The sequence below is a fragment of the Myotis lucifugus genome, unplaced genomic scaffold, assembly GCF_000147115.1.
Source record: "Myotis lucifugus unplaced genomic scaffold, Myoluc2.0 scaffold_138, whole genome shotgun sequence".
NCBI classification, from domain to species: Eukaryota; Metazoa; Chordata; class Mammalia; order Chiroptera; family Vespertilionidae; genus Myotis; species Myotis lucifugus.
This window is the reverse complement of record NW_005871186.1, coordinates 427,119-454,371: the sequence shown is the minus strand read 5'-3', so window position 1 is coordinate 454,371 and position 27,253 is coordinate 427,119. Positions and strand designations below refer to the sequence as shown.

Below are 27,253 nucleotides of genomic sequence, written 5' to 3'. Positions count from 1 at the left end.
TGGTTGCCTGGTTGACATACATAAAATTGCCGGCAACGGTGCTGTGTGCATGTTTGCTGACGTTGTCATCCTCGCTGATGTCATTCCTCAGCTGTCTCTGAGTTTCTTCCCCTTTTACTGGAGAGTGAGCTTGTCTCATGGAATGATGTAAAGTCAGTAAAGTAACAAATGCGTAGTGTCAGGCACACTGTAGTGCTTAAATCAAGGAGGGCACTCTTCCTTTCTCTCTGCTTTCCCAGAGAGGAGCCAGACTATGAATCCGAGTCAAGACTGACCCCCACCAGCGCTCTCTGTGTCCAACCTCTGGCCCTTGGCCTCAGTCTCCCCATCTGTGAAAAAAGCTTCTGGGCCAAGTGGTCTCTGACTATCCATGGCCATATGTGCTCCAGCCGCCTCCTCCCCTCCATTCTCTCCTTCCCTCTCCATTTCCAGCTCACGTCCACTACATCCCCTCCTACTGCAAAGAGAACCCTTGGAGCCCTAAAGAGACTGCTGGTGGGCAAGGGGTACCAGCCCTCAAGTAGCCCAGGGCCCATTCGAGGCCTCCAAGGGTTAAGATCCAGAGTGAAGGGGGGTGTGGGGAAGAGGCAGGGAGAGGCCTGGAGCCCAGGGCCTGCCTCCCCTCCCCCTACCCTGGGAACAGAAGCTACTTGTTTGGGCATCAGCCGGCTGGCTTTGAGCTTGGCCAAAGGGAGAATGGGGTGGGGAGGGGAGAGGGCCCTGGAGAGCAGAGGGGACTCCCTTCTTCCAGCCAATGGGCAAGTCCATCGCTAGCCCCTAGGACTCTCAGAGGTCCCTTACCCCTATAAACTGACCCCTTCCCCCAGGTTCTGCCGTTTCTTCATTCAAACACTCACTGCTGGGGGCAGGATTTAGACTCAGGCCCAGCTCTTGCCCACGACCAGGCTCTTTTTGGAGCATGGGACCAGGGCTATCACCCCATCCTACAGATGGGGAAATGAAGGCTCTGAGGAACTGAGCCAGGAACTGAGAAGTCTGGGGATTTGTTACTTTATTAACATAGGGTTTGGTGGCAGCACAGGGACTGCCCCACATCCCTGACATTCCCATACCTCTGCAAACCCCTTCCCCACAGAGCTCCAAGGAGGCCCTTGCTAAGCTGAGCCACTACACAGGCCTAAAAGGCTGGGCAGCAATAAGCAGCCCACCTTTGAAGTCCCAAAGGATCTAGATTTGGAGGGGAGAAAACTTAGGGGACGAAGGATGGGGGGGGCGACAAGCAATCTGAACAAAGGGCTGAGGCTTGATGTATGGAAAAGCATGACGAGAACCCGACAGGTGGTGGAGGTGAGGCTGGGGTCAAGTGGGGAATGCCCCCATGAAGCTTGGGTACAATCTGGGCCCCTGGTGGCCTCTGCCAATTTCCACCTCCCTAGTTGTCAGGACTCTGCCTGGATCAGCCCCCTCTTGCCCTACTCCTGTGAGCAAACGGCAAATGGGGAGGCAGAGTTCCCAGGCCAGAGTCTGGACAATCCCAAACCCATGGGACAGGGGGATGAGTTCTCTCTACGCCCTGCCCTTGCTACCCCTTCGTGCCATACCCATCTCCTCACCATTCCTCAAATATGCCATGCAAGTTCCTGCCCTTGCACAAGCTATGCCCTCCTCTGGAGGGTCCTTATCCTTGTGAATTGACGCTTAACTGCTGAGGCCCATTCCAGTCATCTCCCCCAAGAGTTCCAGTCCCTCATTCCATCTCAGTGCCTGTCTAGACCTGTCTTTGTGACTCTGCTGGTATCCTTCTACCCTGTAATGAGCTTACTGGGAGGTCTCCCCTAGCCCGGCACTCTGCTGAGACAGGCGTCCTGGGTGCCTGTCTGGACCTGGGTGCTCAGTCAAATCCTTCCCTGAGTACCTCTACACATCGGACCCTGTAGCCCTCCCCACCCAGGAAAGGATTCCAGGACAGAAGTTGGGGGAGGGGGTGCATATGCCAGAAGTCATGTTGTGATGGCTTTTGACCTAAGTTCCCCAGCAACAAAAACACCCCTGGCGATCTGAAACCAAACACCCACCCCATGCCCCCCAGGCTGCACTCCCAAGTCTGCTCTCTCTAGGCCCAATTACCCACTCCAGGCGTGACCCCATTCAATGTGAACACAAACCTCCTTTCTTTCCCCAACAATTGGGCCAGGTAGGGGCTCCTGGGAGGCCATGCCACCATTTACTGGTGGGGAATTGGGGCAGAGACCGGAAGTAGTCTTCCCAAGGTCACTGCCCAGGTCCTGGGCATAGGGTCGTAGCAATGTGCTGAGCTGTGGGGGTCTCCGCGGTCACCGAGGTGCGAGCCTTCATTTCACAGATGAGAAAAGCAAGGCGTCCGAGAAGGGCTAGCTCCAGTCCCGGGAGCCTTCCTGCCAGAGGGCGGAGGGCTGGAAGCCCCCTGTCCCGCCGGTTCGCCCTTCTCTCTACGGTCTCTGGCCCGACGGCGCACCGTCGGGAAGCCACCGCCACCGCCACCCCCACCGCGAGACCGGAGAACAGACCACACAACCTGCAGAAACACCGCGGAAGTAGGCGTCAGGCACAGCATCGCCGCGGGGCCTCGGCGTTCCCTTCTGCGGAATGGGAAAACTCCGGGCCACACCTGGGGAAGGAGCGGGAACGGGGATGCCCCGGCAGCCTCACTGACCTGCTCTGAGCCAAGACCGCGAGGAGACCAGGTTCCGGCACCGGCACCGGCACCGCCACCGCCACCGCCACCGCCACGCTCCCGCCGCAGCAGCGAACTCGCGGCCTCCGGCCGGGCGCGCCCACCCCGCCGGGCGCTTCCGCCCGCCCACGTGACGCCCTGGGAGGGGAGGGCGGGGTCTGCGCGTGACCACGCCCGAGGGCGGGGCGGGGCCACGCCCCCTCGGTGACCCCGCCCAGCCAGAGTCTTGAGTTCTCCTTGCAGACAGTGGAAAGGTGTGCCTCCCGTTTGTGTCTCCCGCTCCCCTGCCTGCTCGAACGTCCGTTTCTGTCTCCTGAGCCTACCACCCCATCCGCTGAGTCCCCCTGCCTCTTGCTAGTCTTCTTCGGGTGACTGTGCCCAGAGGGATGAGCCACACGCCCCCAGGAGCCCAGGCCGCCCAGGGCCATTAAGAGGGTGTAAAAACCAGGACGACCAAGGTCTCTGACCTCCTCTTCCAGGAAGTCCTTCCCCACCCCATTCTCTGCGTTTATCCTACTTCTCCCCCAGGGCCACCTCCCCCAGAGGCGGGGTGGTGGGAGGAGTCCTGCCCAGTTAGAGCCCTTAAAGATCCCTGGCTGAAGACTGCAGCCTAAGGTTCCGGCACCGGGGCACCTCTGGTGGCCTAACGAACGGGAGATTCTCTACCATCCTGCAAGCACACACGGATGAAGGCCCAGAGTCTGGCAGGCATTCCTGGTTCCCGTGTCCAGGGCACCTTTGGGGCCAGCCAAGCAGAAACCTTAGCTTTTTTATGCTTCCATTTCTCCAAATACCCCGTGGAGTCATTTGAAAGAACAGCTCTCACCAGGGTGGGGCATGGGGGTTTACTGAGATTGGGAGTCATTCATTTGCGCACCTACTACATGCCAGGCCCAGTGCCGGACACCTCCTGGGAGTCTTCAAAATGACCTAGGGAGGGCTCAAATCACAGGGCCTATTCCCTCCGATGCCCTGGAGTCTGATGGCCCTCACCTCATCCCCAACCTCCCTCCTCCAGAACATGATGCCCCAACCTCAGTTCTGAGGCCCACAGCCCTGTGGCCTGACACCCAGGGACCTCTCCACCTCCCTTCCCTGATGACTAGAGAGTATCAATCCCCCAATCCATAGATTGGACGCTATGAGGCCGAAGGTCACAAAATAGAAACCCACTTCCCCATGGAGCTGAAGGTCACACAAAAGAACCCCACCCTCTGACCCCTGACCCAGGGCCTCTAACCAGAGCTACTACTCCTCTTAGAGCAGTGAAAGGTAGTCAAATAGCCGGAGAGAATGGCAGAATGACCACCAACAAGGACAGGTGGGTGGACGAAGAGTGAACTAATGAATAGACACAAAGGGAATGGAACATACCCACAAACAGAGAAAAAGCTAACAACCCAACCCCCCAGCTACCCATGGGGAGGAAAGAGGAAGCCTAAAGAAATAAAGGTCAGGCAATCGACGATAAAATTAACAAAATAAACTGTAGAGCAAGGGCACCAAGAGTGGCAGTTGTGCCCCAGACAGGTGGGAAGCAGGTACAGCGAGGAGTCGATGAGCCGGCTGAGGCTGTGGGATGGTTTATTAGGGCTATATCCAGCAAGGCCACAGTGCCAACCTGGGTCTGAGCCCAACGTCCTCAGGAGGCACAGGGGGTGTGGGAGGGGAGAAAGCCACCCCCAGGCTCTGCCCTGTCTTGTCTCAGTCCCTGTTATGGTTCCACGCTCAGGTGAGCGAGGTATCATCGTCACTTCCCTCGCCGCCAGCACCGCCCATGCGCTCCTCCCGACTCTCTGCCACCGCGCTCTCATCGATGTTCTCCAGCGAGTCCGCATGCTGCACGGACAGCTCCGACAGCGCCAGGCTTGGCAACAGGCTCTGCTCTGGGTGTAGCCACGGTTTAAAGTGGGGCTGATGCTTCTGCTTCCACTCAGGGTACTTGACGCACGCTTTGTACATCTTCTTCATGGCCTGTGGACCCGCAGCACCAGAGTCAGGATTGAACAGGCACAGGACTAGTTTCTTACCACATCCCCTCTCATGCTCTCCAGCCACTCAGCCCCCCACTCCCAGCATCCTGAGTTCTTGCCCCGAGTTCATAACTCTGCCCCTCAGCCCTGACTCCCCGTCTCTATCCCCACTCCACCCGTTCAGCCCAGAACCCTCTCCACCAACCTCCATACCGCCAAAGTCCCAAGGCCACTCACCTTGGGAGCCAGGAACTGAGAAGATTTATTCACCACCCACTTGGGTAAGGAGCCTATGAGAGCAGGGAAGGGGAGTGAGGAGAGAGGGGAAGCAGCAGCCTCAGGCACCCAGTCCCCTGCCTCCAGCCTGAGGTTTCCAGAGAGGCCACCCTCTTCTCCATGGGAGTGGGGGGGGGGGGGTGTGATAAGTCCCATAAGACTTTATTATCCTCACCCTCTCTTTCCATCTCAGACCAAGGTGTTCTGCTAGAGGGGAATGTTAGCTTTTTCTCCATTTATGGGCATATTCCATTCCCTTTGTGTCTATTCATTAGGCTTACCTCTGTGTCCCTGCCCCCTCCTGCTGAGCCCCAGAGGGCTGGCTGCAGGGAAGAAAACTGCAGGGTCCTAGGTGACTACAGGCTACAGATGGACTGAATTGCTGACCCAGCAAGCTCCTGCCTGCTGCCTGCCCTCCACTCACACTAACATCCCTTCTCATACCCAGTCCCTCTATGGGGAATAAATAGTCCTGATGCTTAGCCCCTCCTCTGCCTGTACCCCAGAAAGCCTCCCACCCCAGAAAGCCTAGCTGCTGCACAGGCCTCTTGGCTGGACACTCCAGCCTGGCCTGACTTGGAATCCACAGCCCAGCTCTCCACCCTGTCTCATTCCCAAGTGTATGCTCTGCCTTTGACACTCAACACACTCACTCAATGAGATGCTGGGGAGCCCAAAGCCTTGGCCACTGGGCCCTCAGTGGGGTTCAGGGCATTCCCAGGTAAAGGTGCTTGGGGCTTACCCATCCTTGAGTCATCCATCCATTCATTCACGCACTCCACATTCGCTCAGTGATACCCACCCTGGGCCAGCCCTGGGGACACAGAGAGGAACTCACTGTCTGGGGGGCCCAACAGTGTGCCAAGTGCTCTGCTAGAGGGGAATGGGCCCACAGAGCAGGGAGCCAGCGACTCCTCTGGGTATTAGGGATAGAGGAGGTGACATCTGGAGGGACGAGTAAGGGAGAAGAGGTGTTTCTAGGCTGCCTAGACAGCGAGGTGGGAATGTGTAAGAGCGGCCAGTGAGCAGGGAGCAAGTCAGCGTATAGGAGTGTGAGCACTAGGAAGGGAGCTCTAAGCTTCATCATGGGACACTGGCTACCACCTTTGGCCCTGGCTTTTCAAACCGCTGTGACGTCTCAAACCGTGGGTCAAATGATGAATATGTTTTGGATGAATATGCCCCAAAATACAAAACAACTCCTAACAAAAACCCTTCTGGATTCTGAGTAAATCAAGTCCCATTCCCTGGGAAATAGGAGAGGATCCCATGGTAGGCTCCAGGGCCAAGCCCTCACCTTTGGGGTCCACCTGGGCCAGGTAGGTGATGACGCAGCTCTTGGGCCCCGTGCTCTGGATGAGGTAGCCCGTCTGGATGGACACAGCTCGGACCAAGTCTTTCCGAGGCGGGTATTTCTGGGGACAGAAGGCACAGGGAGGTAAGACTCAGGGTGGGAGCAAAGGAGGTGTCTCTGTGAGTACACACACACACACACACACACACACACACACACACACACAGAGTTAGTTAGCTCATATCTCCTGGTGTCCACTCCAGGCCAGGCCTGCTGCTGGGGTAAGGAGAAAAGGAAGAGTCAGACTAGGCTATCCTTACCCTTTTTAGGGTCCGGGTTCATGAGCACACACAGGCAAGCACACACATACCTACACACATGCGCACACGCACACGCGCTTGTCCTTGCCCAGGCCAGCTGTACCTCCTTGTCCTACCTGTCATGGAGATCGAAGTGGCCCAGCCTCAAGGAAGGCTAGGGAACCCTGACCTCACTCCCCCCTTTCCTAGTCAGACCATGCAGAGCCCAACCAGTGGAATTCAGCCTATCTGAGGGCCAACAGATTTCATGTCTGGCTTGAAGTCACAGGGAAGTCATGGTAGCAACCAGGGTCCTCTCCCTAGGCTAGGCCTGCCAGCCCAGCCCTACTTGGCACCTTCCCTGCCCACCCAGCAGGGAAGGCAGGTCAACTCACGGGATGTTTGACTGAGTAGTTCATAATGATGTAATCAGTGCCCATGGGGAGCCAGGAGCGAAGGGTGATGACATCACGGTTCTTCAGGGGCTTTGGACACCTCCCTGTGGAGGGCAAGGGACAGTTCAGCCAGGCCACTGGCCTGCCTGACTGACTGCAGGGAGGGCATGGCAGAGGCTAGCGACACAGGGATGCCTAGTTAACTGCCAGCTCCCCCTGAACCAAACAGGTACCCCCAACACCACAGTCCCAGAACTGGAACTAGGAAAGAGACAGAGCACAACCCTCTCCCCTCCTGTCTCCAGCCACCCCTGCTCCTCACAACTTCACACAGCCCTTACCTTGCTGGCCTGGCTTGTTTGTATATGTGAGTGTATGGGAAAATAACGGTATTATTTGATGTAGGTACATGAAAACATGTGACTGTGAATACGTGGCATATGGCTGTGGGTTGTATACATGTGTACACATGTGTTTGTGTGGAATGTGCATACATGAACACGGGAGTGCATTATGTGTTTTAGTGTACGTGTGTGTGTGTTCACAACTGTCTGGGAGTGGACAGGGATATCAGGAAGGGCAGCCCAACATCTCAGCACTCAGGTCTCTGAGCACGTTGGCCGTGGGAGCGACCACAGGGAGGGAAGACGGGAGGAGCCCAGCTGGAAGCCTGGTAGAGGCCTGCAGGAGGCTAGGGGAGTGTGCTTGGGCTTGCTCACAAGAATAATAGCCCACGTCAGCATTGACTGTCAAGCGAGCGATGTCGAAAGTCTCAATGACGTTGCTGTCCCACTTCTTTCGGTATTCAATGTCATGTAGGACATCGTAGAGTGTCTCGGCTGGCACATCGCGGCACTCCATCCGGCACTGCAGATAGATACATGGGTTGTCAGGGTCACACAGGGTTCAAAGCCTTGGTACCAGGGGTCCAGAGGGCAAACAGGCAAAGGGGGGAGGAGAAGGAGGAGGACAGAAAGGAACAGCGACCTCTAAAGCCAACATGGACTCGCCACTTGCCACGAGTCCTGTCCAGCCCTCCCAGAAACCACCTGTGCCAGGAGACAGCAGCCCCTATATCCAAAGACTATCCCCCCACCTTAGCTCCCAACAAACCTCCCCATTTGACCCTGTTTCCTTCTCAAGGAGGCCTTCCTGAATTATCCAGCCATATGTTGAGTCTCTAGATCTGTGCCCTCTCAGACCCTTGAACTTCATGGTTGCAGGCTCACAACTGATTCAACACAGAACCTGGTATGGTTACATGTTGACACGAAAGCATGAACGAACAAATGCCTAAGTGGATGATTTCTTTCCTCCATGGTACCTTATCACCAGGCCATACCACTTGTCCTCCTTTTTTTTTTTTTAATCCAACAAGCATCTTTGGATCTCTTATTATTTATTAGCCTTGTCTTCAAAGAGCTTTCTGTCCAGCAGAGACAAGAGCCGCCAAAGATACCTTTTTAAAAATTTAACCCTTACAATAACTCTGCCACACAAGAAATCCAAGGAGGAAATCGAGATTCAGAAAGATTAAGTAAAGTAACTTGCCCAAGTTCACCCAGCTGGAAAGTAGCAGAGATATGGGATTTAACCCAGATCACATGTCTGGAAAGCCAGTAAAAACAGAATGAGGTTTCGTCAGATTTGCACTCAGCAAGATGAAACTTAGTCCATAGCCTTGTTCTGTGACTTTTTTCACCCAAGAGCCCAAACCCCAGGATCAAGTTCCTCTCAGCAAGTGAACACATTTTCTTGCATCGTTTAAAAAGGTCTCCCAGAACTGGTGTTCAGACGGTGCCAAGGGAGGCACACATTGCTTTCTACTAAAAAGGGGATACATGCAATCATATGAGGGCGGCGTCACATTGCCTTCCCCCTAACCTTGGGTTAGGCTGTGGGGCTCCTAACCATATGAGAGGCCACAGGAAGGACACATCACTACCTATTGGGTATTTTAGGAACCAGTGAAGTCATCAAGCCCTAGAAATACTTCACTTTGCAGAAAATAAAGAAGACAGAGGAACAAGCTAAGTATTACCATGAGAAGCTAAGTGTTACCACGAGAATACAACCAGACAAAGGCAGAGGGTGAGAGATTCTGCAGAGTTACTGGTCCAGTCTCTTCTACAGATTAATGACATAAGGAACTAGGCTAGACTGAGAGACTTACAGGACACAACAACCAGATGGAAAGTGTGTTCCTGGATTGCACACGGGTTTGGACACAACAGCTATCAAGGACATTTGGGACAACGGGAGAAATATGAATATGATCTGAGTGTTAGATGTGCCAAAAATTTGCTGAATCACAATGAAGATTGCTGCCTGAAAACAAAAAAGCAGATTACAAAACAGAATGCATGGTGTACTCTCCTTTGGGTGGGGGGAATATGTGCACAGAAAACGCTCAGGAAGCACGGTCACTAAGGTGTTAGTGGTGATCTCTGAGTGATGAGACTATGGTGGGCTTTGGTTGTTGTTGGGTGGGGGTTTTTTGCTGTTTGTATTTCTAATTTTCTAAAATGTATAGTACTGCTTCTATAATAATGAAAAAAATTAAATAAAAAGTTCCCCCACATGCCCGGCCAGTGTGGCTCAGTGGTTGAGGGTTGATCCATGCACCAGGAAGTCAGGATCCAATTCCTGGTCAGGTCACATGCCCCAGTTACCTGCCGATCCCCAGTGGGGGGTGTGCAGGAGGCAGCCGATCAAAGATTCTCTCTCATCATTGATGTTTGTTTTTTTTCTCTCTCTCTCTCTCTCTCTCTCTCTCTCTCTCTCTCTCCCTTCCTCTCTGTGGAATCAATTATATATATTATATATTTTAAAGTTCCCCCAGAGATATTGAGAGGTGCACTTACCACATGCCAGGTACTAGCCTAAGTGCTTTATACATATTACAGTATTTTATTCCCACAGCCACAGTCTGAGGTATTAGCCCCATTTTAGAATTAGGAAAACCGAAGTTCAAGGACAGACTCCAGCCTGCAGACTCATGTGACCCCGAACATGTCACTCTCCCTCTATTTGCTTTCCTGCTTCAGGAGGGGGTATGACTAGATCCAATCATTTAACAACCTCCAGTTCCAGCCCCGTGTGGAGCTCACAAGAGTCAGAGATGAACCTGGGGCCTGTCCTTGAAAGGCTTCTTCCAGTTGAGAGAGGAGACCTACTTGAAAATGAGAAGGTGCCCTAAACTGCCCAGTGGGGGCACAGAGGAGTCAGCTCTGTGATGTGGTGAGGAGTCAGGCTCCATGGAGAAGCTCAGTCTGGAAGGTAGGTGTCTGCCAAGTGGCCTTGGGAGAAAGAACAGCCAGGGAACAGGCACCGAGGAGATGAGAGTGTGGCCTGTAGGAAGCTGAATGAGTTCCATTTGCTCCAGTTCCCAGGGTGTGGTACAGCCTAATACTTAAAAGGTCCTGGTTCCAGATCTCCCTGGAGAAATATGTAATTCTGGGACTAGGTCAGAGTAAGTATAGGTGAGCCTGGAACATCTTATTGTGCAAAAAAAAGGACCTACCACAGAATGCTAGGGAACTTGCCCAGAGAACACAGGAGCCAGCGCCATGAGCTTCCACTGGTTTGCTTTGGTTGACCAACTCATCAGTGTTTACCTGAAGCGTTCCCCAGTTTTAGCACTGAAATCCACATCCCAGAAAACCTCTCTGACCTGGGCAAACTAGGACAGCTGGCCACCTACCATGGGCTAAAGCTGGGACAACCTGTGATTAACATAAATAATGAAAGTAACAAGTTCTATTCCACTGAGTAAAATAGGTATATACAGGTATGAATAAATAAATTGAATTTTAATAAGGGTATTTGCATAGTTTCAAAGTACCTTCCCATCAAATACTTATTACAAAGGGAAAATGAGAAACTCCATAATAGAGAAACCTGGCAGGTCCCACCTTAATCAAGCAATCAAAGTGAACATCACTAGTAATGGGACAAGTCACAACTGGGTGCTGCCTGATAGGACAAAATTTAAAAAATACAGGCATGCCCTGGCTGGTGTTGCTCAGTTGGTTGGACGTCTTCCTGTGCACCAAAAGGTTGCTGGTTCAATTGCTGGTAGGGATACATGCCTGGGTTGTGGACTTGACCCCCAGGACGGGGGAGAGCAAGAGGCAGCCAATCGATGTTTCTATCTGTCTATCCCTCTCCCTCCCCCCTTCTTTCTAAAATCAATAAAAACATATTTTAAAAAACAAAAGAATACAGGCACCACTTATGTGGTATTTCTGCCAAAGATGTATAACCTAAATCTAATCATTAGGAAAATCAGACAAACCCAAAATGAGGAACTTTCACAAAATAACTAGCCTGTAAGTGTCAGGGTCATGAAAGTCAAGAAAAGACTCAAGAACTATATCAGACTGAAGGAGACTAATGAAACATGAGTGAATGAATGAGTGAGTGAACAACATGATGGGACGGATGTGATGGTGAGAAAGGGGGTGGGAGGAGATGGCAGACACGAGACCTGCCATCACCAGGAACATCCAAACAACCTTCTATTCAGCAGCCATAGGAGATCCAGGTGCTGCACCAGACGTTCAACACACACTCACTCTTCAACCCAGATTTAGAGCTGGTGTCATGCCTGTGCTGCAAAATAGAAAACTGAGGCTCAGGAGAGTAAGCAACCTGCCCAAATCAGGCAGCCAGGAAGCAGCCTGGCAGGGATTCAAAACAAAACCAGGTCTTACTGTAGTCCTAACCATCAAGGAGCACTGAAGTGTGGCTTCTGAAGAAACTAGAACTTCTCTAAATCCATGTGTGGAAGCTGGCTTGGCTTTGCAAGTCCTCAAATGTGTGTATAGACAGTGAGTGTATGGAGGGGCCGTGATAACGGGATGATGCTCTGTAGGTTAGAGTCCAACCTGGGAATGCCTCTTCCCTCGGGCCAGCCTCAGTGCCCCAGGGCCTGGCTGCACCCACTGCTGGGTACACACTGGAAGGGGCTCACATTGCCCAGACCTTGCCCATTCTCCCTCAGCCTTTTGGATCAGGGCTGTTGTGGCTTCAGAACCAAAGGCCTCCCTCGAGACAGCAGACAGTGGGCGGAGCACACAGAGCCCCAACACAGTGCAAACTCTGCATACCATTTTATCTTCAAGATACAGCTGGAAACTTCAAAGGCTTCCCAGCTCGTGGCAGGCTCTTAGGGAAGAAGGCCATCAGCAGGGCCTGGTTGGGAGGAGGGCACTGGGAAGGTAAGAACCCTGGCTGTGGTGACCCTCCAGGTGAGAAAACTGAGGTCTGGGTGGTGATCTGGAGAACGGAGAGCATCCATGGGCCTCATGGCCCATAGCGCCCACAGCGACTGGCCTGGCTCCCAGCCCAGCTCTTTCCACCGCCCCCAGGAGGCAGTATGGCTTCGCCAAGACCGGTAAATTACATCTAGCAATGTTCTTGCCTGCAGGGCCAGGGGCCACATCAGCAAGGTGTAATACTAAGAGGCTTTGGGAGGCACAAGTGGGATAGGGGTGTGTCACTGGAGAATACCTAGTGGGCGGGTCTGTGACTGGAACCCATATTCATTGGGCCCTGGGCGAGTCAGTCACTTCAGTGAATATCTGGGAGCTCCCAGAACTGAAGGGAAGGAGCTAAACTGGGCTATAATGCCCTTAAATCCTGGTTACAACAGGGAGCCTGACATGCAGCCATTTCACAGCTGAGAAAACTGAGGCCCAGCGTAAATACAGACTATGACCCCTCCAGACCCCATGACAGGGAGAACTGGGATTGCCCAAAACTCCTGGGTCCAACACCACCCCCCAACACCCTGAGTTCCACAGAGCCATGGTCAGAAAGGACTGGACAATTAAGGAAAGCCATCAGGAAAGACTCCTGCAGTCTTTGGATCTGGCAATCCCAGATTCCAATCCTCTCCTTGGGCACAAGATTTAACTCTCCTGAGTCTGTTTCCTCATATGAAAAACGGGGATACTGCCCTGCCAGGTAGCTCGTTGGTTAGAGCATCATCCTGATATGCTAAGGTTGTGGGGGGTTTTTTGTTGTTGTTGTTTTAAATATATTTTATTGATTTTTTACAGAGAGGAAGGGAGAGAGATAGAGAGTTAGAAACATCGATGAGAGAGAAACATCAATCAGCTGCCTCCTGCACACCTCCTACTGGGGATGTGCCTGCAACCAAGGTACATGCCCTTGACCGGAATCGAACCTGGGACCTTTCAGTCCGCAGGCCGACGCTCTATCCACTGAGCCAAACCAGTCAGGGCTAAGGTTGTGGTTTTGATCCCTGGTCAGGGCACATACAAGAATCAACCGATGAATGCATAAATAACTGGAACAACAAATCAATGTTTTTTTCTCTCTTTCTCAAATCAATAAATTTTAAAAAGAAAAATGCGGATACTAATAGTACCTATGGAATGGAGATGCTGTGATTACATTCAATGAGGTAATGTATATAATATGCCTGGCACATAGCAAATACTCAAAAAACAGTAGCTGCTGTTACTCCCACAGGCTTCCTCCAGCTGCCATTCACCCTTCCACAGGCCAGGACTGGTACATTTGCAAGTGCTTCCTTAGATTTTGTGCCCTAGGCACCTCTCTTACCTCACCCTGGCCCTGCCCTTTTGCCCATCCATTTGCCACTTTCTGGAGTCTGCTGTGTTCCAGGCCTGCAACTGGGCAGCAGGGACCCAGGGGCGAGTCAGACCTGGGCCCTGCCCCAAAAGAGCCCCATGAAGTGGGTGGTAGGAAAGACAGGGACACAGAATCCCAGCAGAGAATGAGCAGTGTCGGGGCATGGGGAGTGAAGGTAAAGGAACTGTGGGAGCAGAGGGTGACGGAGCCTAAAAGGAGAGGAAGCCCAACTGTCACAAGGGGAGATCGGGCATTTCAGGCAGCGAGACCGGTGGGTTCAAAGGCCTGGAGGCTTAACTGAATATGCACAGAGCAAGGCCCAGGGTCCAGACTGTCTCACTCTCCCCTTCTCCTCTCTCCTACCCCTTGCCTGTGCTTCTCAGTCCTTCCCATTGCTCAGCAATTAGAGGAGGAATCTCCATGGAAGGAGGGAAGTGTTGGCGGGGAGGGCGGCAGGGGAGGGAGTAGCAGTATCTCCCAGGACCCTTTTCCCTGAGACAAGGGAAAAGAAGTCAGGTTGCCTGCACAGAGCTGTGGTATGGCCTTGATGGCAAAGGCCAGGGCAGTAACAAGCAAACTGAGACACAGACAGGTGAACCCAAGTTTGGCCTTCACCCCAAGACCTCACACAGCAGGTCTCCAATATCCTTGCCCACAGGATTTGTGGGGCCCGAGAGATGATCTCTTTCACCACTACTCTTCAGGTTACCTCTGGGGAAACTGAGGCCCACTTGGGTTCAATCCCTCAGGCTGTGCCGCCTTCTCACATGTTGCATTCTAGTAGTTCTGTAAAAGGAATAACTGTTAAGCAAATGGTCCTTTCTCAATAGAACCACATTCAAATCAGAGGAATCACTCCTAGGCACTAGGTATCAAATCAGTCATAGCCCCAAATAGTAGCCACCACCTCAATAACCATTATCATGTGCTCAAATCACTAATTTATTATCCCATGAAGGAGATAGCAGCACCCAGACCATGGACGCCCTGGGCTAAAATTTAGGTCAAACCGACTCTGCCAATAGTCAAGGACACCAAACTGCATCCTGTACAGAAATGGACTCTTACCTTCCCAACCCCCAACTGGTATCATCATCCCCACTTAGAGATGCAGAAAGTGAGGCCTAGAGAGTTACAATGATTGACCCAGGCCACATGGCTAAACAGTGGTGAAGCAGAGGAACAGAGCCTGGGTGTGCCTGACCCCAAAGTGTCGGGACATCCTGCTACTTTCATCAAGGAAGCAGACCGGCCCAGCTAAAACAAACATGCTGGAGACTGTCTTAGTTAATTGATGGTTAGTATGCAGCCTTCAATGGATTCAGAGGGCTCGCTGACCAGAGAGGCAAAGCTCAGAGGTTCTTCCTCTGAATGAGGTCACTGACTCCATCCTCAGATCTCACTGGACTCAAAGGCAGGGTCACACTTGCCCAAAACCCAGCACTGGGGCTCTGCGCCTGGAAGCCCCCTCGGAGAACCTTTTGGTCCTGCATTGCCCTACCAGACCCAGCCAGGCCCCACAGGCTGACAGCTGACTCAGCAGTTCCAGGGGCTGTCTGGGTCAGACAGGCCTCTGCCCTGGCCACATCCGACCGGTGTGGCCTTGGCTTGGGCAAAGGACGTCAGCTCTGAGTCCCAGTATCTTCATCTGTCAACCAGGGTAATCCTCCCCTCAGAGTGGAACTGTGAGGATTATATGAGACTCGTACATAAAGCCCAGCAGCTTTCCCTGACTTCTCAGGCCCGGCCCAGGGGAGCACCTTCCTGCTAGTCCCCAAAGGTCATGCAAGATATACAGGGACAAGGAAGAACATTTAGAACAACAAAAATGCCCTCTTACACCAGGACCCTACACAAATGCCCCCAGACACACACACCACCCTCAAACCACAGCCAGATGCTGCCCTGTCAGACCAGGCCCTCCTCCCAGGGCCTGCTCACGCCCCAGCTTGCTGGCTTCAGGGCCCTCGCCTCTGCCCCTCCCAAAGCCCACAGGGCCAGTGTTGAGATAAGCTGGTAGAGTCCCTCTGCCCTTGCCTCTGGGTTTCCGGGACCCCCAGAAGGGAGACCCCCTCAGACCTTCCTCCATGTTCCCCGAAATCCCAACAGCAGCACAAGTGTCAGGACGTTCTGACACAGGGGTCCAGGAAAGAGATCTGATTGGTCCTCCCAGGACCTCCCTTGGCCGGCTCCTTTTCTATTTTGTCTTCAAACTTCAGCCTGGCTGACCCCTGTCCCTAAATTCTTCAGGTTGGGCTGGGGCCTACCCTTCAGCCCTCAGTGCCTCCCTCCATCAGCACGCACTGCAGTGCATCGATTTGTCTGCAATGCTGTGGCCCCTCGTTCACCTTGGCATCCCCTGGGCCTGGCATAGCTTAGCAAAGGCCTGTTGCCGGAACAGCAGGATGGACGGGTGAGCCAACAAAGGGGCTGTGGGAGCTCCTCCTGGCTGGCAAATATTTTCAAAATCATAAAAATGTATCTTTCAACTTAGTTCCTGTTACTCAGACCAGAAATTTATACTCAGGAGAAAAATACAAAGTAAGAAAAAAGTCCTGTTACAATATTCATGACTATATTATTGCATTTGTAATTAGCAAAATATATTGGAGAACAACCTGGACCACCACCAACAGCAGGACCGGGTTGGGTTAAGAATGACATCTCACCTTGATAATGATTGCCAGTTACGGAGGACTGTGGGCTCCCCGGGGCCAGGGGCAGGGGCTGAGCTGGCTCTGAACCCTCAAAACCCAGGCCTCAAAACCCAGAACAGGCCTGGCAGGGAGCAGCTGCCGGAAATGTTTGTGAATTAATAATCCTGTAGCAATATGAGATACTTCCACGGATGCAATGTTAAATGAACAGAGGAGGATATTAACTTCTACCAGTGCCATAGTCTAAACCAGCGATTTTCAACCTTTTTCATCTCATGGCACACATAACTAATTACTAAAATTCTGCAACAAATGTGTATTTCTTTGCTGATCTGACCAAAAAAAAAAAAGGTATAATTTTTAGTCATTCACACCGGAGGGCTATTGTTGTATTGGCTATTGTCATATTTTTTATTTGACAATCTAAGGGAAAAGAGGTCAGTGCCCCTGACTAAACAGTCATGTACTGCATGTTTAAAGAATTCCTGTGGCCGAAACCGGTTTGGCTCAGTGGATAGAGCGTCGGCCTGCGGACTGAAAGGTCCCAGGTTCGATTCCGGTCAAGGGCATGTGCCTGGGTTGCGGGCACATCCCCAGTGGGAGATGTGCAGGAGGCAGCTGGTCGATGTTTCTCTCTCATCGATGTTTCTAACTCTCTGTCTCTCTCCCTTCCTCTCTGTAAAAAATCAATAAAATATATTTAAAAAAAAAAAAAAAAAGAATTCCTGTGGCACTCCGGTTGAAAATTGCAGGTGTAAATGTAATATAAATTATCTATACCTGTGAATGAGAGCTGGAAGGAACCAAAAAAAAGTTTTACTCAGGAATTGAGGCTCTGGGTGATAGATTTTTTCATGTTGGGTTCTTGTGACTGTTGATATAATACAGTTTCTATAAGATATAGAAACTATATCTATTTTTTTTCTAAGTTAAGAGTGTTGTCCAGAATCCCAAGGTTCTTGTTCCCTGGACATGGAAGCCGGGACTCAGCTGAGATGGGGTCTGAGGGTGCCCATGCTGGTGCTGAGTTACCTTGGAAATGCTCCAGTCCTGTGGCCGTGCTGGGAGTGGAGCCAGAGGGCACTCAGGGCCCTTCCACCCTTGCCTCGGGCTGCGGCATAGGCATGACAACCCTGGGCAGTCAAGGCAGGGACAGAGGGAAGCTGGGGACGAAGGTACAGGGAAGGGCACCTAAGTGGAGTCCTAATGGATGAACAGAAAGTAGATGGCACCCCGATGTAAGGACGGGGAAGAGGCTCCTGGCAGAGGTGCTGGTATGAGCCTGGGGACTGGAAACGGCCTGGAAGGGCTGGGGAAGGAGAGGGCTCGTGCAATTCCAGGAGGTAACCTGAGTGAGCAGGATGGAGGCGGAGGAAATGGAGCTGTCCCTTGGGTACCTCAGCCTGTTCGTTCATTCATCCATTCAACAAATGTGAATGGCAGGCCAGCTCTGTGCCACGCTCTGTGCGAGGGATTTAGCAAATTCGTCTAATTCTATCCTCTCGGTTACCTAGCAGGGAAGATTATGTCCATTTGTAAATGGTGACTCAGAAAGGTGAAGTGAAGGAACTGACCTGGAACCCACTGTGACCCAAAGTCCACCCCCAAGGCTGTTCCCCAAGAACCTGGCTCTGCTCTGTGGAGGACCCAAGGGCTGCCAGGTGGGCCAGCACCTGGCCAGGGGAGGACCGTCCCTGGGCGTCCACACTAGGAGCTGTGGCTGTTGGCTCTGCCTGCAGCAAGGGGAGCTGGAGGGACACAGAGAGCACGTGGGGGTGGTGCGCCCAACACAGGGTCTCCTTCCCCCACCTTCGGGCTCAGTATTCCCACCTGCAAAATGACAGACGAGTCCTGTGCTCTCTCTTCTGAAGAGAAGGGGATCTAAAACCAGATATGCCCAACCCATCTTCTCCCAAAAGAGGGGCCCCCCTGAGAGTGTGGTGGAGAGTGGAGGTGCTGCGACACCTCCCCTAGACAGAGCTCCGAGTCTGCTCAGGCAGACCACGCTGGGCCCTCTGCTGCTCTCCATCCAGGGCTAAATGAGTCATGGCTGCTCGCCTCCTCCCTCCTCCCTCCCCCAGTCTCCAGCAGCCTCTCTGGACCCCCACCCCCAGGCTCATGAGCAGCAGGCCCCAGCTCTGCAGCCGCAGGAACATCCTGCTGACATCTCAGAAGCTGACCTCCTGGTCTGGAGCTCCCGCCACTCTGTTCCAGCCCTGGGGGAGACGGAGGAGCCAGACAGAGAGGGGGAGCTGAGAAGGAGAAGCAGAGTGTGGGTGGGCCTGGGAACAGGGAGGGGGTGACGGGAGACCAGTGAGACCAAACAGGGCCAGGCCTGACACACAGACATCAAGACAAAGGCAAATTGGATAAACGCCCCCCTGGGCTTCAGGGACCACAGCGGCCTCCGATAAACTCCACGCGGCATCTTCAACAGCCTCCTGGGCATCACCCCTGGACAGCCCACACACCTTCATACGCACCCTGTCCACCACTGTTGCATTGTCTACCTCAATGCCCACTCCCCTCTGCTCCGCTCCTGTGCCTAGAACCAGGCAAGGTCTGGACTCATCCCTCACTGTCATCCCTGGGACTCCGCTCAGTAAGGACCTTCCCAACAGCTCCTCTTCACCAATCCCAGGCAGGCCTCACCATCTTTGCTTCGAGTACTGCAGCCACATCCTCAGCTCATGGCTCCCAGGACAAGCTGTCCCCTGAGCCAGGGAGCTTTCAGAAACCCAGAGCTAATGACAGCCCTGACCAGCTTGAGAGACTCTGCTGCCTCTCTCTCTGCCTTCAGCAAATCCTAACTCCAACGTCCTCCTCACTCAGGGAGGCTTGGCTTCCCTGAGGGACTCGCCAAGACCTTCTCAGCTTGGTGCCTGACTCCTGCTAGCCCCCCAGACACTGCCACCCCCGCCCCATGCTGCCAGCCCTGGCCTCCCTCAGCCTGGGTTCTCACATCAGTCTCCCCCTAGGACTTGAGAGCAGGACCTGGGTCTGATCCATCTCTGGTCCCCAGCAGCAGCACAGTGGTTGACAGAGTAAGTGGGAGGCATGAGAAGTTTGTTGAATGAATAAATAATTGGGATAGGAAAAAAAATTGAGGAAAAGAGACAAGTAGCAACATTAAGGCAGGCTCAGTAACCATCTGAGACAGGAATAGGAAACACACCCTAAGGGGAGACTTGGAGACCTGGAGATAGGCCCAGAGGCCAGGCCAGGAGGCTGGATGGAGGCAGAGAGGGAAAACCATGGCAGAGTCGGAGCTGAGCAGGGGGCAGGAGGCGCCAGGAGACAGCTGAGGAGACATAATTGGATCAGCGACAACTCTGCTGCAGTGAGGGGGAGTGACTCACACACACAGAGTAACACCAGACACAGAAACATGCATACAGTTTCACACTCAGAGGCACACACACAACCTTAAAGGCGCATCCACATGCATTCACCCACAATCCAGCTCCATGCAGAAGGCCCGCACATAGAAGGCCAGACAACCCCAACATATTACCCTGTCCTCATAACACACAACCACCATCTGGTATCTTATTTACTTATTTGCTTGCTTCTATTTTGCTTATCTCCCCCTCAAGATATAAACCCATGACAGCAGGGCCTAATCTGTTTTACCACTAGATTCCTGGATATAACACAAACCTTGGCATATAGGATGTGCTTAATAAATATGAATATTGGAGACACACAAGGAACACCATCCCCTCTGCCTGTGCCTTAAGAGTCATCACCTCCCAGGTCTAGTACCAGATCCCAGGCAATCTGAAAGGGTCCAAAGACAGAGAGGGGATTCCGGGAGATGGTAGAGGGGAACCTCGGGGAACCAGGGGAAGATGCAGGATGAGATTAAATGGCCTGGACACTGCATGGGTACCCACTCCCCCTACTTCCCCGGTATGCGGACAGGGCTGGGGGTGCACATGTGCAGGCATTGTTCACCTGCCCCAGGACATAAGGATTCTGGAGACATCAGAGGTAGCAAGTACCTGCCTCCAGGGAGCCCAGGCTGAGAGGCAGGGAGGCAACAGGCTATAGCCACAGAGAACTGCTCCAGCTGCCCTATGCCACCTGCCCCAGGCTCTCTTTAATGACAAGTAAGAGGAGCCTGCATTTGGCGTGGGACCCACCACTAAATTCTGGGCCTACTACTTTCTTCCACTGCCTGTGTTTCTGAAGCTCCAGGGGCCAGCCCAAGCACGCTGAGGAGGTAAGGGAGGCACCTCAAGCCTGACCCCTGGTCTGAGCATTTTTCCTCCCACCTGTTGCTGGAGCATGCTCATCTGCCCAGGTCAGGGGTCATGGCTCAACAGGGTTTCTATCCCTGTCTATCTCCGTGGTAGCTGGCGCACAGGCCTATGGCCACTGGTCCCTCAGGAACTGGCTAGTGCGACCCAGGGAGGTCTCAGATCCCTGAAGAGTGCCAGGTGTGTGGGGTCATGGTGCCTGGGGCCTGGCTCCAGGTGGCCTAGCCAGGCGTGGGGACGCAGGGGAAGAAATAAAACCCATCTGTCTCCAGGACTCCCTCCTTTCTCTCATCTCCTGAAACTTTAAAGACTCTCGACTGGAAACTGAGCTGGGGCTCGGACTCGTTAAAGTTTAAAAGCCAGAGCCTGGGGAGCCGGGCGTGGAGGGCACAGAGCCAGCTTGGGAGCTGGGGGCTCTTTTAACCATAGGGACACACTAACTGGAGGCACCCGCCCCACCCTACCCCACCCCACTCCCACTCACAAGGTTCCTTATCCTCAGGGCAGGCACCAAGGGGGCTGCACATCCACACCCCAACTTGAATAACACGCCACAATTTGCACATTGCAAAGGGTTATTCTGTAATCACCATGTCCCAGTCATTATCCATACAACCCCTTGCTCCATTCCTCACAGTCCCTCCTTTACTGCAGGCCTCAGTTCTTCAGTCCAGACAATATGGCAAAAGCCTCCTCCTGCCATCTGCATTATCTAAAACCCTCCCCTGGCACCTCCAGACCTCCAGGGTCCAAGTCCTAAGGCTTTTAGTCGAGCTCCTTAAACACCTCCAGCCCCCTGAGCTCCAAGCCCCACACTGAACACCTACAGTTCTCCTAATACACTGCCCTGTTTCCTGCCCCAGGGCCTTTGCACAGCTGTTCCTCCGCAAGGACAGCTCCCAACACTATCAAACTTGTACGCCTCATTCTCTAACCAGTTCAAAAGGCATCACCTAAGCACTCCTCCTCTGTGAAGCCTTCCCTGGCCTCCACAGCTGGTTCAGAGTCTCCCTCTGGGTCTCCACAGCTCCTGAAACAAGTGTCTGTCTCAGCACCCAACTGGGAGCTCCTTGAGTGCAGGGCTCAAGTAATTGCCCTCTCTGTCCCCAACCTCCAGCACAGGGCCAGGCAGAGAGGCTATCAGTGAACGACCACTACATGTGTGAGTGAATGAATCAAGTGCCTGAGACAGGCAGGGCAGCACTACCATCCACATTTGACAGATGAGGAAGCTAAAGCCCAGGCAGGGACAGCAACCTACCTATGGCCACTCTGGACCCTATACTCTCTCACCTACAGCCTCAGGCCAACCCAGGCACCGCCTCCAGGAAGCCTTCCCTAAAGCCTTCAGCCACTTCTGACCATTCCCTTCTCTGAGCACCCCTACCTGAAGGTTGGCAAGGCCTTAGTTATCTGCCCTTACTCTGTGTCCAGATCCCCTACCACCATGGCCTAAGTCAGACCAGCACAGCCTCTACAAACCACCTTCCCAGCAACTTCCTGTAGAAATGGGGAAATGGAGCCCCAGAGGGGACAAAGGCCCACCCTGCACCTGAACTCACCCAATCCAAAGCCCTAAAACCAATTAACTTCCACCCCTGCCACCACAGATAAGAAAACAGACTCTAAAAGGTGAAATGACCCCCAAGGTCACATAGCAAGGACTGGCCTCTTGGCCAGCTGGACCCCCTCCAGGGTGCCCTCCCACAATGAAACAGCACAGCGAGACCCAAGTCAGCAGAGAGAGGTAGGTTATGAGTAGCCATGGGGTCCTGGAGACAGACGGGCCCAAGGGGGCAGAGAGATCTCAGCCCTTAGAGGTCTCAGCCTTGAACCCAAGGACCTGTGTTCTAATCCTGCTTCTACCACTTCCTGTTTGGCCTTACACAAGTAAGTTCCTGCTCTGAGCCTCAGTTTCTACATCTGTTCGGATGGGCTTAGTAAGACTCATGCCACAGGACAGTTGTGAAGACACAGTGGGAAGACAAAACACCTGGCCCTCCTCGGCCCTGCCCCACCTTCCCCATGACCTTCTGAGTCCCTCCGACTGTTAAGAGTGAAAAGGGCCCTTGGAAATCCCTGAGATGATCCCCTGATCCCTCTTCAAAGGGGGAGAGAATGAGGTGCTGAGAGGGGACAGGCCTGAGCACTGGCTTGAGAGCTTGGAACCCAGGGAGGGGAGGTGGAGGGCTGCGGTGTGGGAGCAGGTGGACAGTGAGATAGGGCAGTGGGGGGCCACTGGAGCTTTCCCCAAAGGGAAAGGGGAGGAGCCATAGGGCAGGAAGTCAGAGAAAACAGGTCCCCACTGCCGCCCCCAGCTTCCTGTGGCAACAGAAACCTCAGGTTCTCAGAGACACTCCCCCAAGAGATCTCCCTGCCTTACTCCAGCCTCCAAGCCCCTCAAGGCCCCTTCACAGGGTCTGCCTGTGAACATCTGTCCCATGAGTAGACAGGGGCCACCTGGAATTGTCAATCCTCTCTCCACCTGGGTCTGGAAGCCTCTGCGGACACGGGCCAGGTCTCGTCCTCTGCCTCTCACATGGCTAGCCAAGCACCAGGCTAGGCACTCAGCAGCACTGGAGAACCTAAGCACATGAGCACCCAGGGCAGGGCTGCGCAGGCCATGTCATCGCCTGCCTTCTGTCCCCCGATCCTCATTCTGTTCCCATGGGCCCCAGCACAAGCACTGAGTTCAGAGGCTCTTGGAGCCAAGAGAGCACCATAACACAGATAGAGACACAGCTCAGAGAGGGGCAGGACGGTGCCCACGATCACACACACAGAAGAGGGCACCATAGCCAGGGACACCCCAGCCTCTTGCCCAGCTGGCACTGCTTGAACGACTGACAGACCTTCTGGGTTCCCATTCCTCACATCACACAGGAGTCACAGGGAAGCCTGGCCTGGACACTGAGAGGCCTGGGTTCCAGTTCCAAGCTGCCCTCTGCCTTGGACCAGGATGCATGTTCAGCATCTGCCTCTGGGACAGGACTTATCCTCTCAGGAGGCGGTGTCTGCCTCCTCTCCAGTACCCAGAGCATAATGCAGGCCTGGGGCCAGGCTGGGCTGGAGGCCAGGAGGGAGGGAGAGGGGGGAGGTGGCCTCCAGCAGCCCCTTCCCTTTGTCCTGGCACCAAATGCTGGGCCCAGTGCCACAGTGGCTATCAGGGACCTCTGGACACAGAGACGGGAGAAGATAAGTCAGGGGGAAGGGAGACGAGGCGGAGAAAATCAATCAGGTAGACAGACAGGCGGATCCGGATCCACACCCCCACCCTGTGATCACAAGCACAGGGCATGTCCAGGGGGCAGCTGGCCTTTCCTCAGGGGGCAGGCTCAGAAGGCTGGGGCAGGCGTGGGGGAGGGGGAAGTTCAACAAACACCTGTGCTTGAGTTCCAGCCTCCAGGAGTGATCCAATCATCTCTGGGACTCGGGCTTCAGACCTGCTGTGCAACCTTAATAAGCCACGCCCCTTTCTGGCCTCAGCTTTCTCATGCATCAAAGGAGAATGGGATGATGAGAACACTGTGTCCTTCAAAGAGTTTTTTGGGTTTTTTTATCTTTACCTGAGGATATGTTTTTATTGATTTTTACAGAGAGAGAGAAACATCGATGTGAAAGAGAAACATCCTTTGGTTGCCTCCCATTCACATCCTTACCGGGGACTGGACCCGAAACCTAGGTATGTATCCTGACCAGGAATCGAACCCGCAACCTTTTGGTGTACAGAACAATGAACCACCCCAACTGAACCACCAAGGCATCAAAGAGTTATTGATGGGGTCAAAGCCCTAACATTGACCAAAATGTGAGCCCGAGTGGAGAGGGGCAGAGACTCTGGAGCCAGGCTGGCCTGGGTTCCACTCAGCTGCCCTGCGACCTTAGGCGAGTAATATCACTGCTCTCAGCCTCAGTGTCTTTGTGTGTAGCATGGAGACAAGCCTACTACTGCCCAAGACTAGCCTGAGGGTAAATTAGATGATGGAGGAAAATGCTTGGTTCAAAGCAGGGGCTCTTAGAAATGGTCTTCCTGAAATTTAGGGGTGGGCAGCTCAGAGGCCTCTGCCCATCTCCCAGAGCTCCACCTGACCGTGCTGAGGGGACCAGGAGTGGGATACAAGATGCCTATAATCAAGGCCCCGGACTCCTCCCTGGGCCCCAGCTCTGCTCACCTACTATCCCCAACCTTCACTCCACTGGAGGGAGCAGACCCGGAGGGCAGCAATAGGGAGAAACATAAGACAGAGAGGGTGAGGCTGGGAGGCTAGAAATCTAGGTTCCAAGCTCTACTCTGTTGGCACTTGGCTGGGTGACCCTGGGCTGGCCCCTGTCCCTCTCTGGGCCTCAGTGTCCTCATTAGCACCTCAGTAAGGGCGTGGGGGGAGAATATGAAGTAGGAATTGCCAGGAGCCCTTTGGCACTTCCAGTATCAGCTCAGTCTGAGAGGGAAGAAGGGGCAGGGTCCTGGCTGCCAGGGAGAGTGTATGCCCTAACCATAGCCCACAAGCCCATTTTTTCTAAGTCCCTTCCACTCCCCAGGAAGACTATCAGACAAGACAAGTCTGCTGTGGCCACAAGAGGTCTGTTGTGTCCGTCTGGCCCCCAGACCCACCAACCCCAGTCCTGGACGGGGCTAGTTTATCCATTAACCAAGCCAGATGGAGGAGGCAGCTCCACCCTGTTTGTTGACAGAGGATGGGCGTACTAGCCTCCGTTCAGATCTTTCCCTCCCTTCCTTCTGGAGGGCCAGCTCAGTGGGGAAACTACACTTCCCCACCCCACTGGGCAGCCATCCTTAAGCCTTTCCCAGGTCACAGTCAGGAAAACAAACTTGTTCTCACAACCTTCATTCAACTAACATCCCTGCTCTGTCTATGCTGGGTGCAGGGGAACACCAAGCTTGGACATACCAGCTGCCCTCCCCTTCCCTGCACCTCAGGCTAGACACAGGTCAGGCCCCCACGGAAGCCCCCTAGCCCACCGTCCTCAGGTCTGGGCAGAGTCCCAGAGGGGGAGACACATGGAAACTCCGAGAGAAAACGAAAGTCAGATAGGCAGGATGCAGAGAGTGATAGAGGGCAGAAAGGGTGAGCCAGAAGGCCACATGGGAACAGATGGACAAAGCTGTACATGACTAAGACAAAGGGAAGCAGAAAGGTACAGGGCCAGAGACGGAACGTCAGACATCTCTGGCTCTGTCTGGTGTGAGGCCAAGGTGCCTGAGCTAAGTCTGAGAGCAGGGCCTAGGCATGGGGGGTGGGGGGGAGGGGCGGGCAGGAGGCCCTCTGAGTCCAGTGCCCTGATCCACCAACCCTTGCAACAGGAATCCACATCTTCACAGTTCCAGAAGGACAGCAGAAGGAGAAGGCAAGAGAAAGGGAAGGGAGGGGAAAGGGCACAGCCTACTGCCAGGAGCCCAATGAAGGGAGCCCTATCCCCCTGGAAATGTGGCACTCACACAATGCCAGAGGTGCTAGGGGTAGCTACTGATGCCTCTAGACCAGTCTTCACCAGCCTCTGCTCCATCTAGGCCCCCAACGGAGATGAGCTCATGGGGTCCCACACCCTTAGCCTGCCCTGACAAGGCAGAGAAAGAAAAATCATGGGGCTATAATGAATGGAGTTGAGGGTTGTCTAGGGGTTGATGTGCTTCCCTTGGCCTTCTCCTCTCCCAACCCACCACCAGCCTGGCCCTGCGTAAGGCAGGGACATCCACGCCCTGCCTTCGAGATCTGCCAGCCACAATCCAAAGTCCCTGCAGCAGACTCAGGGAGCAGCCAGGGACAGAAGGGGGGAGAGCAGGGCACCAGGCAGGAAGGGATCAGGTCCCTGCCACCCAAGTGTGCAGAGAGTGGGAAAGAGACCCAGCTCAGGCGGAGAGAACCAGGAATTAGGAAGAGAAGGGCTCAGTCTCCCACCTTGAGTGACTCAAATCAGTTAGGAGGGGGAGGCTTGTGGGGGCAGAAGGGTCCCTGAGGGAGACCACCTCCCTGGAGCAGGCAGGGGCATGCAGAAGAGTGAGCCAGAGTCACACACCTTCTCCAGGCCTCAGTTGGCCCATCTGTGTAATGGGGCTTGCAGGACAAACTGTGCCTCTACCTAGTTCCTGGCAAGAGACTGAAATGCACAGCCAGGTGGCAGTGGCTCTGCGGGAGCACCAGGAGACCCCTGTCCGAGGTGGCGTGGCTGCACGTGCAGTGCCCAGCCCTACCTTGATCTTGTGAAGGGTCCGATCCATCTCCACAGCCTGCACCCACACAGACACGCCGGCCTTGCTGTAGGTCAGGTTCCAGCCCGCCTCGGCCTCACACTCTGACCGGAAGCTGCGGAAGTCCTGGTCGTCGGGCACCTGGACGCTGTCGCGGCCCAGGACGGGCCGAGGCCCCTGGGGCTCTGTGGAGGCCGCAGACTTCTCCATGGAGAGGCCCGGGGCCCTGGTCCTCGTCTGGCTCTCCTGGGTCCTCCGCGGAGGGCTCCCGACAACGTCGACTCGGCTGCAGATGCTGACGCTACTTTCCCGGGTACCTGCAAGACCTGTTTGGGGACCTGGAGTCAGTCTCGCTTGGGGCCTGGGTTAGGGCTGTCCAGGGTTCTTGGGCGGGTGGCAGAAGTTCGAGAAAAGCCGGGTGCTTGCCCCCCGGGTTGGTGCCATCGGCCCTGGGGCTGGAGCCTGGGGCATTCCCCCCGGGGCTTCTCGTGACCTCCCGGGGGACGGGTGTCCGGCAGGTCATCTGGGGAGGGGGATGCCCTCCGCATGCTAAAGTTTCCTCGCGTAGGTCGGAAACCCAGATATGGAGAA

At 54.0% G+C, this 27,253-nt stretch overlaps 2 protein-coding genes across 2 annotated transcripts in view; both read right to left on the bottom strand.

The window, feature by feature from the left end:
• Positions 1-2,702, bottom strand: part of ARAP1 (ArfGAP with RhoGAP domain, ankyrin repeat and PH domain 1) — a 75,690-nt gene extending 72,988 nt beyond the window's left edge. Inside the window, 1 exon segment of the mRNA XM_023758757.1 lies at positions 2,654-2,702. The gene's annotated coding sequence lies outside the window, so the exon portion shown is untranslated.
• Positions 2,703-4,241: 1,539 nt separating this feature from the next.
• Positions 4,242-26,971, bottom strand: STARD10 (StAR related lipid transfer domain containing 10). Its single transcript, XM_006094480.3, has 6 exons — positions 26,666-26,971; positions 7,631-7,778; positions 6,912-7,015; positions 6,221-6,338; positions 4,885-4,937; positions 4,242-4,648 (listed from the first exon to the last, which is right to left on the bottom strand). Exons 1-6 carry the CDS (start codon positions 26,870-26,872, stop codon positions 4,403-4,405), a joined length of 876 nt encoding a protein of 291 aa, XP_006094542.1. The 5' UTR covers positions 26,873-26,971; the 3' UTR covers positions 4,242-4,402.
• Positions 26,972-27,253: the final 282 nt, after the last annotated feature.

Coding starts and splice junctions, on each gene's coding strand:
- STARD10 (XM_006094480.3), bottom strand. CDS start 26,872: ATGGAGAAGTCTGCGGCCTCCACAGAGCCCCAGGGGCCTCGGCCCGTC. Junction 7,779..26,665: donor GGACCCTTCACAAGATCAAG/GTAGGGCTGGGC, acceptor ATCTATCTGCAG/TGCCGGATGGAGTGCCGCGA. Junction 4,649..4,884: donor CTCAGTTCCTGGCTCCCAAG/GTGAGTGGCCTT, acceptor GCGGGTCCACAG/GCCATGAAGAAGATGTACAA.